This window comes from Ceratotherium simum, chromosome 37, assembly GCF_057802395.1.
Source record: "Ceratotherium simum simum isolate JZ-2026a chromosome 37, ASM5780239v1, whole genome shotgun sequence".
Classification (NCBI taxonomy): domain Eukaryota; kingdom Metazoa; phylum Chordata; class Mammalia; order Perissodactyla; family Rhinocerotidae; genus Ceratotherium; species Ceratotherium simum.
The window spans coordinates 19804704-19823774 of record NC_141936.1 but is presented as its reverse complement, the minus strand read 5'-3'; the positions used below and the strand labels follow the sequence as shown (position 1 = coordinate 19823774).

Below are 19071 nucleotides of genomic sequence, written 5' to 3'. Positions count from 1 at the left end.
CTATTCTTACTTTATATTTATATCCTGCTTTGTTGCTGTTCATGATGCACTTTCACTTCACTTCACTGCATTTTAGGATTTTGGCTCAGATCACATAGCATGCCCTAAATGCTAAACTGTGTGGTTTAGAGGTATAAATCGCCATTTCAGATATTTTGTCTTAGGAAAATAAGATCTCTCAAATTTTGCAACTTGGGATAAAGATGACTATGACCATATTCCTACTCTCCCTTGCTTACAATTCATTTTGATTTCTTCAGCAGAAAACGCACTTCATTAAAAAACACAACAAAAAAAACCCCACCCTGAAAACCAGAAATTCTGTTACATTTTTCACTTAATCTAGTTCACTAGCTGACGTCCTTATTTGATCAGGAACCCGGGGAAAGCTACAATGGGAACTTGGAACCAAGAAACTTTGGCAGTCTTTGCCCTACCGGTTACTAATTGAACGACCTTCGCAAGTAACCTAGCCTCTGTGAACCTGTTTTCTCATTTTCAAACCCGGGATAATAACAACTTTTAGATGCAGGTGTAATGAGATGAAACACAGTAAAAACAAAGGACTAGGTACACGTGGAGCGTTACCAATCGCAATGTGAGAGTCTGATACCGCTGAAGGCAAAAAGAAAAACGAATCTGGAGGGAGATTAAGGAAAAAGCATCAAAGGAACCCCAGAGGGGGCACCTCCGTCAGCCTCAGCTCTTTCAACAGATATGGACAAACTCCCTTCTATGGCAGACACGCTCTCCTCTAATTGGAAAACGAGTGCTCGCTTTGGACGAGTCTTTTACTAACAGAAAATTCCATTTCTCCAAATTTTGCTCCCCCGACCAGCCTGCAACGAGTCAGGTTTTCCTCACTGGCCCGGAGGGGCCGCAGCGAGCCGAGAGGGCGTCCCGGGCCGTGCGGGGCCCACAGCAGGTCGGGGATGATGGGGGCCCAGCTCGGGGACCGGGTCCGAGACCAGCAGCTCCCACCGCGGGGGGCCCGCCCCGCTCGAACCCTGCCGGCCCCGCCCCCACCCGACACGTTTGCACGACTATGGGCGTGGTTTCCGGCAGCGGAGGCGTGCTTTCCGGTCGTCCCGCGGGCTGGCCTTCCTTCCGGGGTGGGACTTCCTGTCCATCATTGATAGGTGCCGAGCTGCGGAGCGGTGGGAGGACCAAACAGGAGGGTCAGTCTGGTTGACTAGGCTTTATGCTTCTCCAGAGGGCACCCAGGAGGACGCTCTTCCTTGCTCTCTTTCTTGCTTTTTTCTCCCTGCGAGGCCTCGGTTTGCGCGGACGTCCTGGGCTTTTGGCTCTACGACCCACCTGAGGCTCTTCCGCTTCCTCTTTCCTCAGGCTCCGCCCCCAGCGTCCTGTGGCCATGACGACCGCCCCGCGGGACTGCCTGGTGTGGAAGCTCGCGGGGCTCCTGCGGGAGTCCGGTGAGTGGACTTCCGGTTGCGCTGGGGCTGGGGCGAGGTGGGGGTGCTCGCTACCTTGCAGAGACACGCCCCCTTAAGGTCACAGAGTTACAGCTGTTTAGAGTCACCAGGGGTCGGGTGTCAGTTCATTTCTTTACTGCTTCCGGGTTTGTTGGCTCTGGTACCTTTGCCTGCAGTGGCCTTTGTCTTTGACAGTCTAAACTTGAATCATCCTTCGAGACCAAACTCCAGTGTTGCTTCCTCTGTGCATTCTCTGCTACTCTCAGAGGGAAGGTGATCGTTACTACCAGGGACTGGTCATAATCATTGCTGTGTGGCAGGGCGCTTAGTGTAGTTAAAGCTCGAGATTTGGAGTCAGACCCACCTGGACTAGAATCCCAACTCTCTTTCAAACTTGGTCAAGCCGTTGAAGTTTCCTGAGCGTTAGTTTTCCTCACTAGCAAAATGCCATAATGGTTGTCCTTACAGGTTGTTGTAGGGATTAATTTTAATTCACATAAAGCATGTAGTACAGTATTTGCATATATAGTAAGTGCTCGAAATTGGTAACTGTTGTTACTGTAATTTCTCCCTCAGTGCCTGGGCACAGTGGAGCCACAGTAGTTGTTCAGTATGTGGTTGACATTAGTTGTGGTGGAACAGGCCTTGGCTTTGAGATCAGACAGAGGTAGCAACTTCCTGCCAGTTATATGATCTCAACCGATATTCTTCTCTGAGCCCCAATTTCCATATCTGTGAGAGCTGGTCAATAGTGCTTCTCTTTAGGAGATTCCGATGAAGTTTAAATGAGGTAACACAGTCCTCTGCCACGTGTTACCCAATTAATGTTAGCTGCCTTCCTTCACTCTGCACTCCCATGGACGGCATCTGTGGAATCTCTCTTTATAACATTTTTGGTTTATGGCTTGTTTTATTAAATATGGACACGTCTGATCTCCTCTGGTAGACTGGGAGGCTCTTTGAGGGTGGGAAGAGTCCTTGTACCATGTCTGTATCTATCTCGAGTGTCTCTAGTACATAGAAAATCTTTCATGCAAAGTGGCAGGATTTGTTAATTTATTCAGCAAAAATATGACTTGGCCCCAGGGGTTAGGGATGATGGTGTGTGTGTGTATGACTACAAACAGGTAGCAGGAGGGAGATCTTTATGGTGATGGAATAGTTTTGTATCTTGATTATGGTGGGGATTACAGGAATCTACACATGTGACAAAATGGCATAGAACTATAGTACATTCACATACCAACGTCAGTTTCCTGGTCTTGCTGTTTACATAAATGTAACCATTGGGGGAAACTGGGTGAAGAGTATAGGTACCTCTCTACTATTTTAGCAACATCCTTTGACTCTATCCTTGTTTTTAAAAAAAGATTTCTCCATACCTACCTTGTAGCTGTACTTTTTTAGGTGCGGTGACCAAAAGATGCTCTCAAGGATGACAGCCTTATTGGAGAGAGCAGTTATAACATGGAGAGCAATAACAATACCTCAGTGCTATAATGAGTGGTTATTCTTTCTATGCCATGCATTTTAATATCGTTTGAAAGTTTCTGTAAGCGTGCATGTTACTTTTGCAATCAGAAAAAGAAATAAAGATAAAAAACCCAATCAACTTTTATGTAGCATGAGTGGTTATAGTGTAAAAGTTCAGCAGTGTTGGGTATTGAGAGGAGGAGAAAGATCTCCTCCTGCCTGGAGGAGAAGGGTCTTAAGCTGGGCAGAGTGGAAGGGGATGTATCAGAAAATGAGAGAGCTGTGAACCAAGTTGACTGTATTTCCAGCACTGTGAGGAGACCAGGTTCTTTTGAGCAGATGGTAAAAGAAAATTTGGAAAAGTTGTTTGGAGTCATTACATGATGCAATCACATATATCAGGCTGAAGAATTAGGAATTTTTTTTTTTGAAGATAGAGGGGAGACGTTGAAGACTTTTGAGTAGGGAGGAGATAGCAAGTTGGATCCTGCAGTGGAAGGTGTACAATATGGATTGGAGTGGGTGTATCCGGGGTCACAAAGTCTTAGAATAAAGGGAAAGACCCTTTTGTTATGTCGTCCTTCCTGTCTGCGTCTCTCCCTGCAGGGGACGTGGTCCTGTCTGGCTGTAGCACCCTGAGCCTGCTGACTGCCACACTGCAGCAGCTGAACCACGTATTCGAGCTACACCTGGGGCCATGGGGCCCTGGCCAGACAGGCTTTGTGGCCCTGCCCTCCCACCCCGCCGACTCTCCCATCATCCTCCAGCTTCAGTTCCTCTTCGATGTGCTGCAGAAAACGCTTTCACTCAAGGTTCTGGGGTGGGAATGGAGCAGTGGTACAGAGAACCCAAGAGAATAGTGGAGGCAGGGGCTGGGGGGGCCGGGCACGGGTACTACAAGATCTGCAGGGCCCAGATCAGATGTGAGAGCCACTGGTGGCAGTGCTAAGGAAGAGAAGCCAAGGAAAGAGAGATGTGCCGGGCCTCAGTGACTTGAGTGTTTTTTCTTTTAGCTGGTCCATGTCCCTGGTCCTGGCCTCCCAGGGCCTATCAAGATTTTTCCCTTCAAGTCCCTTCGGCAGCTGGAGGTATGGGGCGCTAGGGGATTTTGGTGCACAAAAGCCAGCTTGAGGCAGCCATTTGGGGATGGAGAAAGAGAAATGGCCTCTTTTGGTGGGGGGGGACCAGGCCTAAGTGTGCCCATTGCTCTGCAGTAATGTGGCATCCACTCTCTTTCCGTTTAACACTTCCCTGAACCACAGTTGGCTTTGTCATCTTTTCTCTCCTCCCAGTGAGGGGAAGTGGGTGAGCCCTCTGTCTTCTGTGAAGTTCTGTCTCTCTCCCTCTGTTCCCTTGCCTTGTCCCAGCTCCGAGGTGTCCCCCTCCACTGCCTCCATGGCCTCCGTGGCATTTACTCCCAGCTGGAGACCCTGATTTGCAGCAGGAGCATCCAGGCATTAGAGGTAAGGAGGATGAGGGGTGGGCCCAGACGCCTTGTCCTGAGGGACAGAGAGGACCAAGCTCTGACATTCCTTCTCCTCTGCAGTCTTCCCTGCCTCCTCCCTCTGGACAGTGTCCTGCTGCCTCTGCTGTGCTCCCACAGCACTCTCTGCCTGTCTGTGTAGTTGTGGTCACATCTACCATGTTGTAGTAAATACTCTGGTGTCTGCCTCCCCACTCTCCCTACAGTGAACTCCTTGGGGCCAGGGCCCTGGGCTCTCTTTAGGTCTGCATCTCCAGACCGAGCTTAGTGTGTAACGAATGAATGAGTGGTGATAGAGTGTGGCCTTGGGTGGGGAGGACGGGAAAGTGGAGGTAACCGAACACCTTGTCGCAGGAGATCCTCTCGGCCTGCGGTGGTGACCTCTGCTCCGCCCTGCCGTGGCTGGCTCTGCTTTCTGCTGACTTCAGCTACAATGCACTGACTGCCTTAGACAGCTCCCTGGTGAGGGCCTCAGAGGGAAGGGAGTTGGGGAGGGACAGGGGTGGGCAGGAGGGCCTTAGGGAAGAGGGCCAGCTGGCTGCCTGGGGGTGTCCAATTCTCTGCCTCCTCTTCCCATCTCCCCAGCGTCTCTTGTCAGCTCTGCGCTTCTTGAACCTGAGCCACAATCAAGTCCAGGACTGCGAGGGCTTCCTGATGGTGAGTATGAGCAGCCTGGCGTGCCCAGCGCCCCCGGGGCCTCTGATCATTCTGCTCTGAACCCTCTCTCCTGAACCTAGTTTTGTTCCCACCTTGCTCTTGCCCCCCCAGGTGGAGCCACATCCTGGGAAGCAGTACTGTTTGGGGGCTCAGGCTCTAGCATAAGACAACTCAGTGTTCAAATCTCATCTCCTAATCTCTGTGTGACTTGGGAGAAATTAGTTAACCTCTTAGTTTCTTCACCTACTTTTGTAGTTTTGAGATGATTGTCAGGAGTGTCTGATGTTACTTAGCCTAGTGCCTGGCTCAGAAAAGGGTGGCTTTTGTGATGATGATGATGAAGAACCCTTCTCCCATGTCTCCCCATCAATGATAAACAAAGCTGGGCATGAGTTAAAGTGGTAAGAACAGATTTTAATCAGTAAAAAACTATTGCAGTAGTCATAAACTATTGTGATATTTAATCACTAGTAAAACTGTTTTAATCAGTACTAAGCTATTCACTGTGAACTGAGCCCAAGTTCCATTTGTGCAGAGGTAACTGGGCGTTTTAAAGGGAGAGTACGGGAGTGGGGAGGGGGAACGGCAGGGCTTGACCAGATTCTGTCCTTGACCAAACTCTAGTCAGGCTCCTCTGAAGTCAAGGAAGTGGAAATTTACAAAAAGCAGGAAAGGGGCATTGGTCTATGTGAAACCCATCTGGGTTTGCTAACTGGTGCTTGCCGAAGTTAGGCTCCTACCCTCCCATGGAGGCTGGGAGATGGGGGCCCTATCTTCGGGCATTGCTGGAACAAACTAAATTCTTCTGGCAGCCTTGAGTTTTTCTAGGCAGGAACGTAAGGGACTGGAGTTGTCATCCTAGGGATGTGGCTTTGAGCTATTAGGATCCATGCTAGTATTTGTTCAAGTCTTTTAATGGGGTGGGGGTGGAGGGGTGGATGAAATCATTTGTGCTTAGAGTCTCTGCAGTCTTTATAGGCCAAGGTTGACGCCCAGTTGAGGAGAGGGCTCAAAAGAGCCTGGCTGGAGTTTGCTCAAGGAGAGAATCTTTGTCCCCCGCACCCCCTCCCAGGACTTGTCTGAGCTCCACCACCTGAACATCTCCTATAACCACCTGCGTTCCGTGCCGAGAATGGGACCCTCGGGGGCTGCTCTGGCGACCCTGATACTGCGAGGCAATGAGCTCCGGAGCCTGCACGGTGAGTGGGGGAGATGGGGACCAGGGAGTCGGAGAGGGTGGGCCAGACGTGGAGGGGAATGGGGGCAGTGTGAGACTCAGAGTGGCAGGGTGGCCCGGGAACCATGTGCCTCCAGAGCCTCATGCGGGCTCATGGGCAGGCCTCGGGGGGCCCAGGCTTGTTCTACGGTGCCCTCCCCCAGCACACACCACACACCCCACCATCACCCACACGTCCGTCCTCCCTTCTCGCCTCCGCCCCAGGCCTGGAGCAGCTGAGGAACCTGCGGCACCTGGATGTGGCGTACAACCTGCTGGAAGGACACCGGGAGCTGTCGCCGCTGTGGCTGCTGGCTGAGCTCCGCAAGGTGAGACTTGGGTGCTTCAAGGACCTGGGAGCCAGGTTTGTGCTCTCCCTCCCAAGCTCATTTGGTCAGTGCCCGTCCTCATCCATGGAGGCCCAAGGCCCACCTCAGGCTCCTCTTCCTGCCCTCAGCTCTACCTGGAGGGGAACCCTTTGTGGTTCCACCCTGCGCACCGAGCGGCCACCGCCCAGTACTTGTCTCCCCGGGCCAAGGATGCTGCTCCTGGCGTGAGTGATCTTCCGTGTCCCCCTGCTTTCCCCTTCCTGCCCGGTCCTACCCCGCCCCCACCCCCTCTGGCCTCTCCCCACCCCATCCCTAGGCGAGGGGCCGAGGCCTGGACCCCCCTGCTTATGATGCTGTTACAGCCTGCTGAGCCTGGTGGTCCTTACAGGACGAGGAGGGCTCCCACCCTGGCTTGGAGCTCCCCCGGGGCGTGCGCTCCACCACCAACACTGCCCTCCCCTTTTATCTCTGCTCAGTTCCTTCTCGATGGAAAGGTCTTGGTACTGACTGATTTTCAGGTAAGCGTTGTGGGGAGTGATGGGAGTGGGAGAGTGAGGACTGATTTGGGAGGACGTGAAGGGAGGGCGCGAGCTGAGGGAAATGGGTTTCTGGGGTAAGGGTCTTCCTGCTCAGCCTGAAAGGAGGTCCCGTCTCCCGGCTAGCTTGTGCAGGGCAGAGGTGCTCCCCTGGTTCCGACCTCTTTCTCCTTTCTCTCGTCACACATGTCACAGACCTCCACATCCTCAGGGCTTGGCTCCACGGTTCCACCCCCGCCCTGGCCAGTGGGGAGTACCACCGAAACCTCAGGTGGCCCCGATTTGAGTGACAGCCTCTCCTCAGGGAGTGTTGCGGTCCAGCCCCCACTTCGTAAGGTGAAGGTAAACGAAGTCGTAGACTGCCTTGTGCCTGGGGTCGGGTTCCTTTACGGGGCTCTGGGTTGTCGGTGGGCTGGGAGGAGTAAAGCCTTACCTTGCTTGGAGGTGGGGTGTTTGTGGTAGGTTGGGTGGTGGCCATGGATGGCAGGGTGGGAGGCCCTGGCTTTCATAGAACTTCATCCTTCTACCCAACCTCAGAGCCGAGTCCGTGTGAGGCGGGCCAGTATCTCGGAACCCAGTGATACGGACCCAGAGCCCCGGACTCTGGACCCCTCCCCGGCTGGTGAGTCAGCCCTACCCCTGTCCCCACGCCCCATCCGGCGCTCTCCAACCTTCTAGTTAGGAGGCATTTGACTTCTGGTGGAGTGGAGCATGGCGGAGGGCCTCTTACTCTTCCCTCGTTCCTCTCTTTAGTTTAGGGAAAGGAGAAGAGACTGCTCCTTTGGGCCGCGTTTTCCCAAGTGTTTTCAAGGAACATTAAGTTTGTGAGATGTTGCAAGGTCATATAATGAAAGGATTCCATGGCCAGCTGCGTTTGGGAAATGCGAGATTAAACAAAGTTAAATAGGTGTCCTCCTTCCAGGACCTCTCAGGACCTTAAATATGCTGTGTTGGGTTGTGACGCTCCCAAAGCAGCCCGTGACGTGCAGTTCTGAATTGCACGTGACCACAGTGTTCCATAGAACATTGGGACATGCTGCTGAGGGGAGCCTTTAGCCTCCTTCTGACTCCCCCCTCGCCCCCCCCACTGCACACACATTACAGACCCTTTTCCTTCACCCTGCGGAACACTCACAGAAGAGGCTGCGCCGTCGGCTTGCGGTGGGGTGTGGGCTTGCTAAGCTCTGCACTCCCCACCTGCCCAGGATGGTTTGTGCAGCAGCATCGGGAACTTGAACTCATGAACAGCTTCCGGAAACGGTTCGGCTGTGATTGGCTGCAGTATAGGAATCACCTGGAGACCTCTGGGACCCCCGTTGTGGCTGCCTCTGAGACCCCCGCCCTCAGCACCCTGCGCCCAGATGCCCTGAGCCCAGAGACTGTGCCTGGCCCTCCGCCCCCAGAGAAGGAGTCACCCGAGGAAATGGCAGAGGAAGTCAGCGTGGAACCAGAGCCACAGGAGGAAGAGGAGATGGAAGAACAGGGAAAAGAAGAGGAAGGAAAGGAGGAGGAGGAGGAGGAGGAGCAGAGTGAAGTAGAAGGTGAGCACCCATTGGCCATCGGGAAGGCTGGGGCCAGTGATGGTGGTGCGTCTGGGAGAGTTAGGGAAACCCAGACACGGGGTGGCTGACCCCTTTTGGATGGAGGGCCACCCCACGGGAGGGCAGAGTCTTGGGGACCTTCCCTCCTTACAGGGTCCCTCTCTTGGTGTCTCCTCAGTGGAGCTCTGTCGCCCCATGTTGGTGTGTCCCCTGGAGGGCCCTGAGGGCGTTCGGGGCCGGGAACGCTTTCTCCGGGTCACTTCTGGCCACCTGATTGAGGTGGAGCTCCAAGCGGCTCGAACCCTGGAACGGCTCGAGCTCCAGAGTCTGGAGGCAGCTGAGGTGGAGCCCGAGACCCCAGCCCGGAGAGAACCAGTGCCTGAGGTGAGTGGGGGGAGTGGCCGTTCCGGAAGAGTTGCTGGGCCCTTTTCAGGAGCCAGCTCTGACAGCATGGCTGTTGGGTGCCAGGGTCTGGGCTGTGTGTTCCTCACAGTCTCTCCTGGCACTTGGCGCCAAGGAGGGGAGCTGGGAAGGGCAAAGATGTGGCCGAGGCCCCTTGGGAGGTGGGGCTGAGGAGTAGAGTTTCTGGACTGGAGGATGTCAGCAAAATCATTTTAACGGAGTGCAGAGCTCTTGTTTCCCTCCACACTCTCAGTATAACCATAATCCCTCTAACCCCTGCCCCGCTCTCTTCCACTGGGGCCCCTCTTCGGGCGCAGGGTGCAGACCCACTCCCCGGAGCCCCCATCCTCGTGCTGCGTTTCTCCTACGTTTGCCCGGACCGGCAGTGGCGTCGCTATGTGGTGCTGGAGCCTGATGCCCACGCGGCCATCCAGGTGACGGGGGACCCTAGCTTGGGGCCCAGGAGGCTGCGGGAAGATGGGAAGGCTGAGGGCCGGGTCCACCTGCTCACACCTGCGTCTGGCCCGCCTGTTTCAGGAACTGCTTGCTGTGTTGACCCCAGCAGCCACCACGGCTCAGCGTCAGCTTGGGGAAGCAAGGGACCTGCTGGCGGGCAGACTCCAGTGTCTGCGTTGTGGCCACGAGTTCAAGCCAGAGGAGCCCAGGCTGGGACTGGACAGTGAGGAAGGCTGGAGGCCTGTGTTCGGGAAGACAGGCAAGTGCAAGCCTGCCCTGCCCCCCTGCCCACGCACCTCCCACCATTCAGGGAAAATGGCTTTGAGGTGGGGAGTGTGGAGGGGGAACCCCAGGGAAGAAAAGAGTGGGGGCCAGCTTTTCTGCCTGGGGGAAAAATAAAACCATCTGCCCGCTACCTTTACAAAAAAAAAAATAGAAAGAATGAAATTATATTCTTTTTTTTCTAAAAGTCAGGACATACAATCTCTGTAATTGTTTCAACACACTCATTATTGTTTCATAACTTGAAGTCTTTTCCCCCTTGTTTTGGCTGATACTCAGAAACCCCCTAAACCCCCTGAGCCCTCCGTGCAGTATCGAGTTGCATGCTGCCCTCTGAGCACGTTGGGCTGTGGAGTAAGATGCTCTGGGAGTTGGCTCAGACTGTCCTTCCTTGACTGACCTCGTGAGCTGCTTGATATCGAGCTGGGCCTCGTGGTATCTCTGCACATTCTGTTCTTTAAGAAGAGAGATTTTTCCATCGTAGACCAGGGGAAAAGCAGTGTCTTGGAAGACATTGAAGAGGAAGAAAGGAATATTCTTGATAACATCTCTGTTGAAATCCATGACTTTTTTTAGCCACTGTCCTCTTCTTGGCAGCAGCTGGAGCAGGGGTTTCAATTTTATTCAGAAAATGGACCCTCTCCATCCCCCACCCTGAACCTGCCCAGGCGGCTGCAGGACCCTGAGGCCCAGCAGTTCAGTGTGTGCAATGGACACAGCCCCACCCGCTCCCGGACCCTGCGTGTACTTCATGGGGTCATGTGGTCCCTAGGGTCCCTTCGTGGTGGCCTTATCAACAAACATTTCTTTATGCTCCGTTCTTGTATTTGAGCCTCAGTTACCTCATCTGAACAGAGAAGAGTGTGAACTTGCCCCATGGTGCTGTTAGGAGATTTAAATGTGACAAAAAGGCACCAGGCACAGTGCCTGGCTCAAAACAGAGGTCCTCCATCAGTGGCAGCTGCTGCCGCCACTCTCAGCTCTCCAGTCTTGGGCAGGACGGTCGGTTCTTTGATCTCTGCTTTCCTCGTTTGCAAAGTGGAATAGGGCGAGATTTGACACTACCGTCAAAGGGTCTTGCACGTGCCCAGAGCGCTGTAGCCTTGTGAAGATGTGTCTTCTCTTGTTGCTCATCTGGGTCCTGGATTCTTTACCTGATTCTGTTCACTCCTCCTGACAGCTCTGTAGGACAGACACTGTCATCATCCCCATTTTACAGATGAGTAACTAGGCACAGAGAGCTCAGGTGACTTGTCATCATTGCTTAGATGACAGCCTTTAAGTGATGGAGCCTGGAATCTGACCCGTGTCTGGCACCTTGCCTTCCCAATCTGTGATTTGGGGCTTTCAGACATTGCTGGTAGAGCATTGAAGTACCTGATCAGCCCGAGGCTGTGGGCGGGGACCAGAGCAGGGCCTGGCTGAGTTTGGCCCTCTCTGAGAAGGCCTGAAATGAGAAGGCAGGGTGTATTTTGAGGAGGCTGTGGGCCGAGGGTCTGGGTTTGCTTATCTCACTGGGATGAGGAGTGGTTGGTCGGCAGCCGGGAGTCGAGTGGGTTGGGACTGGTGGGTAATGTATGAAGCTGGAGATGTGGACCCAGGTGAGTCCGAGCTGCGGGGGAGCATTATGAGCATGGTGGGGGGTTGTGGTACTGTGGGAGGGGTGTTCACAGAAACTTGGATCCCTCCCTCCAGAATCTCCTGCAGTGTGTCCGAACTGTGGTAGTGATCATGTGGTTCTCCTGGCTCTGTCCCTGGGCACCCCCAACATGGAGCGGAGACAGGGAGAGCCATCGCCAGCTCCTTCGCCATCCCCCAGTGCCGGGCATGACCCTCCTGGCCGCAGTGACCACAGCGACAGGGCCGACAGTGCCCTGTCTCAGGCACCGGTCTCCCATGACCGCCACAGTTGGAGCCTTAGTCCCCGTGAGTATAGGCAAAAGGAGAGAGGAATGGCTTTTGGGGGGGAAGGGGCACTGATGGGTAGCTGGGGATGGAGCCGTGGGCTGCCAGGGCAGGCTGACTGCCCACCGCCTGTCCCCAGCCCCTGAGCGCTGTGGCCTCCGCTCTGTGGACCACCGGCTCCGGCTCTTCCTGGACGTGGAGGTGTTCACTGATGCCCAGGAGGAGTTCCAGTGCTGCGTCAAGGTCTGTGCCAGCCTGGCACTGCCCGGGCCCCTAACTGAGCAGGGCACCCACTTGTTTCCACCACAGCAGTCACTTTGGAACCACCGGCTCTGGCTTCCAGTTTCGGCCCCAGCAGTTACTTGCTGTGTGGACATTCCTTGATCTTTGAGTCTCAGTTGTCACCCTTGACAACGGGGATGATGACACCTGCCTTACAGAGGGTGGCAGCATTAGTGAGGGCTCGTGTCTGTAGGCTGCTTACCACGGCACCTGGCACTCAGTAAATGGGAGCTCGTGTCATTATTATAAACACGCAGTGTCATTGGACCCTCTCTGTTGAGCACTTGCTGTATGTTACGTGCTGAGGATCTAAAATGAACCCATCTTGCCTCGTATCTTATATTCTGATGTGAGAAACAGACAACCATCATGCAATATGCAAGGCTGGGCTCAGGCTGAGGCCCTAGAAGAGCATTGGATCCAGCCTGAGTGGGCCAGGAACCGTTCCTGGGGCGGGGTGATGGCTAAGCCAGGTCTTGAAGGAGGAGTTCCGGAGGAGGGAGGAAAAGGATGTTGTAGGTCTGGGAAGCAGCACTTGCGTGGAGGCTGGAGAGAGTGGCTGGTGGGGAGCACTGCCCCTGGTAGGGGCAGCCAGATGTGGGGTGTGGGGGGCAGGTGTCCCGAGAGGAGTCTGAACAGGCAGGCGGGGGCTGGTTCAGGAGCAATGTCATGTGTCTGCCAAGGAGTTTGCCCTTGATCCCGAGGGCTGCCGGAGCCACTGAAGGGCTGGAAGCAGGGAAATGGCAATTGGTTTTGTGTTTTAGAACCGTCTGTCAGAGTGGAGGGCAGACTGGAGGGGCGAGGTGACAGGCTGGAAGCCTGCTAAGAGCCCGACGCGGGTCTGAGTGCAGGCAGGGGCTGTGGGATAGAGGGCGGGCGGTGGAGAGGCTGGGATGGATGAGTGTGCGGAGGGTCAGGCCGAAGGTGCCGTCGCAAGTACCTCGGCTCTCTGTCGGCCCATCCCTTTCCTCTCTTCCTGTTTCTCATCAATGTCCTCTTCCCCTTAGGTGCCACTGCTGTTGGCAGGCCACCCTGGGGAGTTTCTGTGTCTCGTGGTTGTGTCTGACCACAGGCTTTATGTGTTGAAGGTGACAGGGGACATCTGGTGAGTGAGCGGGGCTGTGGCCAGGGAAAGGTCACTGCCCCCTGTGGTGTCACTCCAGTCTTACTCTTTTCTGCCCCTCTGCCCCTCGCTCTCCACAGCGGGCCTCCAGCTAGCTGGCTACAGCCAACCCTGGCTGTTCCCCTGCAGGATCTGAGCGGCATAGAGCTGGGCCTAGCAGGACAGAGCCTGCGGCTGGAGTGGGCGGGTGGAGCGGGCAGCTGTGTTCTGCTGCCCCGAGATGCCAAGCATTGCCGGGTCTTCCTAGAGGAGCTCAGCGGTGAGAGAGGGCTGGGAGCGGTCAGGGAGGGTGGGGCTGAGGGGCCCCATGTCTGGCTCCCACAGTAGAGACAGACAGGTGATGGGACTGATCCCTTGAAGAAGTTTCTGAATCTAGAAGTGTGGAGAATGGGAAGGTGTTGAGAGGTGGAGAGGTTGGGATAGAAGAGCTGGAGGCTTGAGGGTTCCCTGTCCTTGCTGGCTCTCTCCAGATGTCTTGCAGTCTCTGCCCTCAACCCGGAGGAGCAGCATTATCACCACACAGGAGGAGGTAACCCCGAAGCACCGGCTCTGGTGAGTGGATAGGAGCCTGGGGCTGGGGTTGGTGCCCAGACGCTGCTCTTGGACCACAGGCCCTCTCTCCACCAGCCCCAGCTATAGTCCGGCCCTGAGCACCTGGGCCTGCCGCCTATCCTCATCCCGTGCCTCCTGATCTAGGCCCGGTCCTTCCTTCCTGCTCTCCCCCCTCATGGTACTTCCCACCCGCCAGCTGACCACTCCTTCCCCTCAGGCCATTGCTGGAAAGAGACTCTTCCTCCGAGCCTCGCCGGTTCTTCTACCTTCGGGTGTTCCTGGTTGAAGGTGAGGCCTCTGTCCCCCATCTTGTCCCAGGCCACTGGCCCGGCCGCCTAGCGCCTCTGCGTGCCGTTGTAGCAATTCTCACTTCTCAGAATCTGCATTTCGTCTCACTGGTGGGCATACCCACATGACAGTCTTGGTGTTCCTGGCCTCTGGGTGGGGCCAGGAGGTGCCCTGGGGCCTCAGTTGCCCAGAGACCTTTGCTTTCGGGCCCAGGCTTTCTGTAAGGTGGAGCAGATTGGCTGGGTCTGCTGGCTCCGCCTCATCCTGTTGGAGAAGGCGAGAGCGGACCCTTCTTTCTGAGTGGGTGGGTGGTGTGGCAGGTTCCCTTTGTCTTGGGCCTTAGAGGTTTTGGAGGCTAGAGATGCCTGGAGTTTGGAACAGGGAAGGCCGTGGCCCCGAGGCACAGGCTGCTTTGTGGCCCCCTCAGTGTGGTTGGCTCCTCTTCTCCCGAGCAGCACGGGGACGCTGGCCCTGGGCTCATCTGTGACCTTCCACTCTGGGCCTCACCCTGCCTCTTGCCCTCCAGGCTCTGCTACCTGCCCTGTGTCCCTGTTGCTGACTCTCTCCACCCTGTACTTGTTGGATGAGGACCTTGTAGGGTTCCAGGCAGAGCCACCTCTTGCAGCAGCATCTGGAGAGCCCTCTGAGAAGGCCCCACCCTCGGGGCCAGGCCCTTCCGTGCGTGTCCGGGAGCAGCAGCCTCTCAGCAGTCTGAGCTCCGTGTTGCTCTACCGCACGGCCCCGGAGGAGCTGCGGCTGGTCTTCTATGATGAGGTGTGTGCGTGTGCATGCGTGTAAGTGTGTGGTGGGGCAGAGGTGGTGGGCTGTGTGGGAAATGGGTCTAGGAAGGCTAGGAATTAGGGGCAGTGTGGACCTTGCCATGGGCAGTCGTGGTGGGGGAACACAGAGAAATAGGGTGCAAGAAGCTAGAGGCCCACGGGGTTTAGACGGCAGCAAGTAGAGACGGAGGCAGGTGTAGGCAGTGGAAACACCCCGGACTTGGAGCCCAGCCTTTGCCAGCTGGGAGGCCTGTAGTGGGCCCATGTGCCAGTCGTTTGATCTTTAAAACCCACGCGTGAGGAGGTACTATTATTAGTCCTGTTACAGATCAGGGGATGTTAACCAACTTGCCCACGTCACAAGTGGTGGAGCCAGGAACTGAGCCCCGAGCAATTCCTTGGAATTGACTCCATAATTTGTGTTCTGGAAAACAGGGAGGATTAAAGAAACAGGATAGTAAATGTGAAAGCCCTTTGGGGGCCTTCAGTAAGTGTTGAGTGTGTTCTGTTTAAAAAGTTCCAAGTCGGGATCTTTTATGGGGAGTGCGCAGGCTTGGGGAAGGGAAGAGGCCATGAGCCAAGGAGCCGCGAAGGGTCGTCCCCGAGAAGGGTCGTCCCCGAGACCTCCCCTCCCGCTCTGGGCTGTGCTCTGTGCGCCTCACCCCCCTGCTGCTTGATCTCCAGGTGTCCCGGCTGGAGAGTTTTTGGGCCCTCCGCGTTGTGTGTCCAGAGCAGCTGACAGCCCTGCTGGCCTGGATCCGGGAGCCCTGGGAGGAGCTGTTTTCCATCGGACTCCGGACTGTGACCCAAGAGGCTCTAGACCTTGACCGGTGAGGCTTCCACTGACCCCGCCTCAGCCTCAGGAGCCATGGCTACAGATGTTCTCTCTCCAGACTCTGGCGGTGGACTTCTCCAGCCTTTGGGTGCTGGCTAGGGAGGCCCCAAATGACCCACGGCCCAAGGGAAGGGCCAGAGAAATGGTCTGGCCTTTAGAAGATCTGGCCTGGGGGGACAGGCCGAGTGGTCAGTCGGATCGTTTCTCCTGCACTTGTTCTCAGGTATCAATAAAGCTGTTTCCACTCCCGACGTCCTGGGCGTACTGAGATGTGTCACTCGTGAGGCCTGCGTTTCTGCCACTTCTCACAGAACCTGCCCGCCCAACGCTCTTCCCGCACGGGCAGGCCAAGCGGCCTTGTTTGAACCTGAGACCTGATCTCCAACCCTGCTCCGCCCCCGCTGGTGGGATCAAGTGGTACTCCTGACCCCCACGGGCAGCAGTCCTCAATGGCAGCACCTGTCACGTGGCCTGGCGTGGAACTCCCTGCCTAATGGAGCTGGGCCAGTCAGAGCCCCCCTCTCTCCAGTTTCACTTGGGAGCTAGTGAGGATCTTGGGCCGTTGGCATGGGAGCTGCATACAAGAGGCTGACTGGGGAGAGGCTATGTGGAGCTGGGCTCTGGAGGCAGGGTGGCATCTGGTGGTTTCTGCTCCTGCCTTTTCTCAGCACCACCTCACTTGGCCCGGGGCCTGGTTGGGTTGACCCCACTCCTTTACCTGTCTCTGTGGCCACTGTGATCGGTTCAGGAATGCTCATGGGGCCCAGTTTGGCCTACCAAACCGAGTCCTGGCCTTTTGCTGGGGCAACCAAGAAAGAGGCGAGTTTCCCCATGAGTGTTGTTGAGAGGATGAGCCTGGAGCCGCTGGCCATGAGGGGAGAGCCTTCCTGCAAGTGGAACCATGCAGAGAAAGGAAGACAGAGCTGAGAAGTGGAGCCAGCAGGACCGAGTCCTGGTGTCCCCAGAGTCCTGGGCCCAGTTGTGACTGAAGGCAGACACCTCTGGAATTTTAGGTTATGAGGGCTAAAGGAGATTCCTCCTTTTTTCTTTTTGGCTTAAGCTATTTTGAACCAAGTATGAGCCACTGAAAGAGTCCTAACCGCATAAACTCCTCTCCGACTGGAGCCAGCCTGAGTAGGGATCTGTTTCCTGTCCCCAAGGATGAACACAGTGGGAATAGAGGCACCCACATGTTTGTGTAGAGGCCCTGGGAAGAGGGCTGGAGGAAGGAGTGGGGACAAGTCAGGCTGCCCTTGAGCCCAAAAGCTGGGCTCCTGCTGAGAGTGTGTGTGTGTGTGTGTGTGTGGTTTTGGGTACCAATGGGTGGATCACATGTAGGGAGCGTTGGCACGCCAGGCAGTGAGCTAACTGCTTAATGACAGTATCCTCTCCTCACAGGGGTCCTGGGAGGTGGGTGGCATCTTGTTGCGGGAGAGGAAACTGAGGCTCAGAGGAGTCAGATGACTTGCTCAAGATCATGTCAGTAAGTGGAGGAGACCTGGTGAGTCCAGGCTTGTTCGACTTCAAAGCCTGGGCTGTCAGCAAACCACTGGCCTCTACTGCCTCCCCCTTCCCTGCCATGGATGGGCCTGTGTGCCAGGCCCCACTCACAGGGGGACCATTGCCCACCCTGCCCTGGGCTGGGGAGCTCCTGAATAGTCCTAGGCTCGTCCAGGACACGCAGGCCCAGATGCGCTGTATTTGGAGGTTCTCTTTCCTCCAGGCTGTGGTGAGTTGTTAGGTGAAGTATTAATTCATGGGTGACTTTCACCCCTCCCTGCTGAACTGGAGAGAACAAAGATGCTGGATCTTTAGGTTTTAAGTGAAAGAGCTAAGCTGTGAGAGGAGATCTGAAAGGGACCATGAACAGATAAAGGAACCTGGGGTGGGGAGAGGAAGGGGTCTTAGAGAAGAGCATTAGAAGCAGTGTAGGAGCAATCCCCTTGACACTGGGGGGCTCTCAGGGTAGGGGGGCCTTGGGCCTTGCTCCCTGTTTGGAATTAGGGAGGACAGTGGCCTGTCAGATGTTCCCCATGCCACCAGGGCAGATGGAAATGGCAGTTTGGAAGGACCTGGCAGGATAGGGCTGGTGACAGCTGCCCAGATTTCTCTTGACTGGAGAAGGGAGGGGGTCCCAAGGAGCCTGTGGGGCACGGAGGTCAGCTGAGAGGTGCTGGAGAGCGTGCCGGGGCCCCTGCGGGAGGACAGCAGGAGGATGGGATGGGCCCAGCCCCCAGATGGGGATGTGACCACATTAGACTTGAATTCATCGAGTTTAGATCACTCGTTGGGCTGAGTTTACTTTAACGTTATCAGGTTAACTTTTCTGTTGGTTAGAAATGGGGGCTTATTACCAGGGTAAAGTTGAGTTACAGAGAAAAAAGTTATATTTTTGCATACCTGAATTTAGGGGACTGCTCTATTTCTGGCATTCCCATCTGTTACCGTTGGAAAGGTCAACACTGAAAGATTTGGAAGGTGTGGGCCTAGAGGACAAGGGGTCGTTCTTTTACGGTGTCTGAGGGTTTCTCCTTTCCCTCGTCTAGAAGGCCTTTGACTTAGGGTTCCTGGTGGTGGGATGAGTTCTGATAACTTGGTCAGACCTCACTGTAAAGCTTTGTTTGGGGGAAGTCCAAGGTGGGACCTCCTGGGGGGGTGGATTGTAGTAGGCTGGAGAAGACTTAAATCCTCCGGATGCCCAGTGCCACCCCTGACTCAGCCAGCCCTCTGCAAACCCTGGAGCCCGGGAGCGTGGAATCGTGTGGGAAACAATCAGTGCCTCTGGAAGACAGTCACTCACTCCTGCCGGGCCCCTGGATTCCGAGGAGGGCAGAGAACTGCTGGGCCCCGGGGTGGGGGGTGGGGGAGGAGGCTGCAGGTCAGTTAGGGCCCACTCTTAGCTGCTTTTTCTGAGCCCTGGGTGGGTCAGCGTTGTTCCTGTCCTGAAACACGTTCATTACATATTCATTCATAAATACACTGAATGGATGAATTTATTTATTTCTTCACTTGACAGAGAATAGGACCCAGGTCGTACCACAGAGCCCATTAGAGCTTGTGTCAGGGCAGGAGGGGTTCCCCAGTGGCTCGTAAACTAGCCCCGTGAAAGCAGCTACCTTCTCTGGGCCAGGACGGCAGGGAGGGGGTGGTGGGGCCAGTATTTAAAGCTCCCTTGAACATTTATAGAGGAACCCCTCTAAGTAATGATGAAGGTAATCATCCAACAGCTAGGGCTTAGTGAGCCCTCACTATGGTTCGTGCATTGTTCACAGCATCTGATCGTCCAAGTGTTTCCCACCCTCCTTTGATCATAGGATGCAGAGCCAATTAGCTCAAGAAAAGAGCCCTCGGCGTATAGATGTGACCCAGACCTGGAAGGCTGGCGCTGAGGCCCCAGACCGGATGGTTTCTCTTTCTCTCCCCTCCCCAGTAGGACCCTGGTCTGGTCTGGCAGTGGGAGAGTGGGGAGGAAATGGTGTGAATCTTGGAACTGGCCAGT

At 55.3% G+C, this 19071-nt stretch overlaps 1 protein-coding gene across 3 annotated transcripts; it reads left to right on the top strand.

The window, feature by feature from the left end:
* Positions 1 to 1106: 1106 nt before the first annotated feature.
* STK11IP (serine/threonine kinase 11 interacting protein) lies at positions 1107 to 18430 on the top strand. Of its 3 annotated transcripts, none has more exons than XM_087424771.1 (26): positions 1107 to 1178; positions 1348 to 1433; positions 3513 to 3718; positions 3920 to 3994; positions 4274 to 4369; positions 4744 to 4851; positions 4975 to 5046; positions 6119 to 6245; positions 6488 to 6591; positions 6720 to 6815; positions 7068 to 7109; positions 7323 to 7463; positions 7665 to 7749; positions 8333 to 8668; positions 8847 to 9052; positions 9388 to 9504; positions 9608 to 9785; positions 11504 to 11734; positions 11853 to 11956; positions 13003 to 13100; positions 13199 to 13377; positions 13589 to 13670; positions 13888 to 13958; positions 14485 to 14732; positions 15422 to 15567; positions 15796 to 18430. In XM_087424771.1, the coding sequence occupies exons 2-26, from the start codon at positions 1373 to 1375 to the stop codon at positions 15803 to 15805; spliced, it is 3219 nt and encodes a 1072-aa protein (XP_087280897.1). In that variant the 5' UTR covers positions 1107 to 1178; positions 1348 to 1372; the 3' UTR covers positions 15806 to 18430. The 3 variants fall into 3 exon arrangements, with proteins under 3 accessions (XP_087280897.1, XP_087280896.1, XP_004427666.1); XM_087424770.1 differs by having other exon boundaries at positions 7323 to 7469; positions 15796 to 17482; XM_004427609.3 differs by having other exon boundaries at positions 7323 to 7469; positions 15422 to 17482.
* The last annotated feature ends 641 nt before the right edge of the window (positions 18431 to 19071 follow it).

Coding starts and splice junctions, on each gene's coding strand:
- STK11IP (XM_087424770.1), top strand. CDS start 1,373: ATGACGACCGCCCCGCGGGACTGCCTGGTGTGGAAGCTCGCGGGGCTC. Junction 3,995..4,273: donor AGTCCCTTCGGCAGCTGGAG/GTATGGGGCGCT, acceptor GCCTTGTCCCAG/CTCCGAGGTGTCCCCCTCCA. Junction 9,053..9,387: donor GGAGAGAACCAGTGCCTGAG/GTGAGTGGGGGG, acceptor CTTCGGGCGCAG/GGTGCAGACCCACTCCCCGG.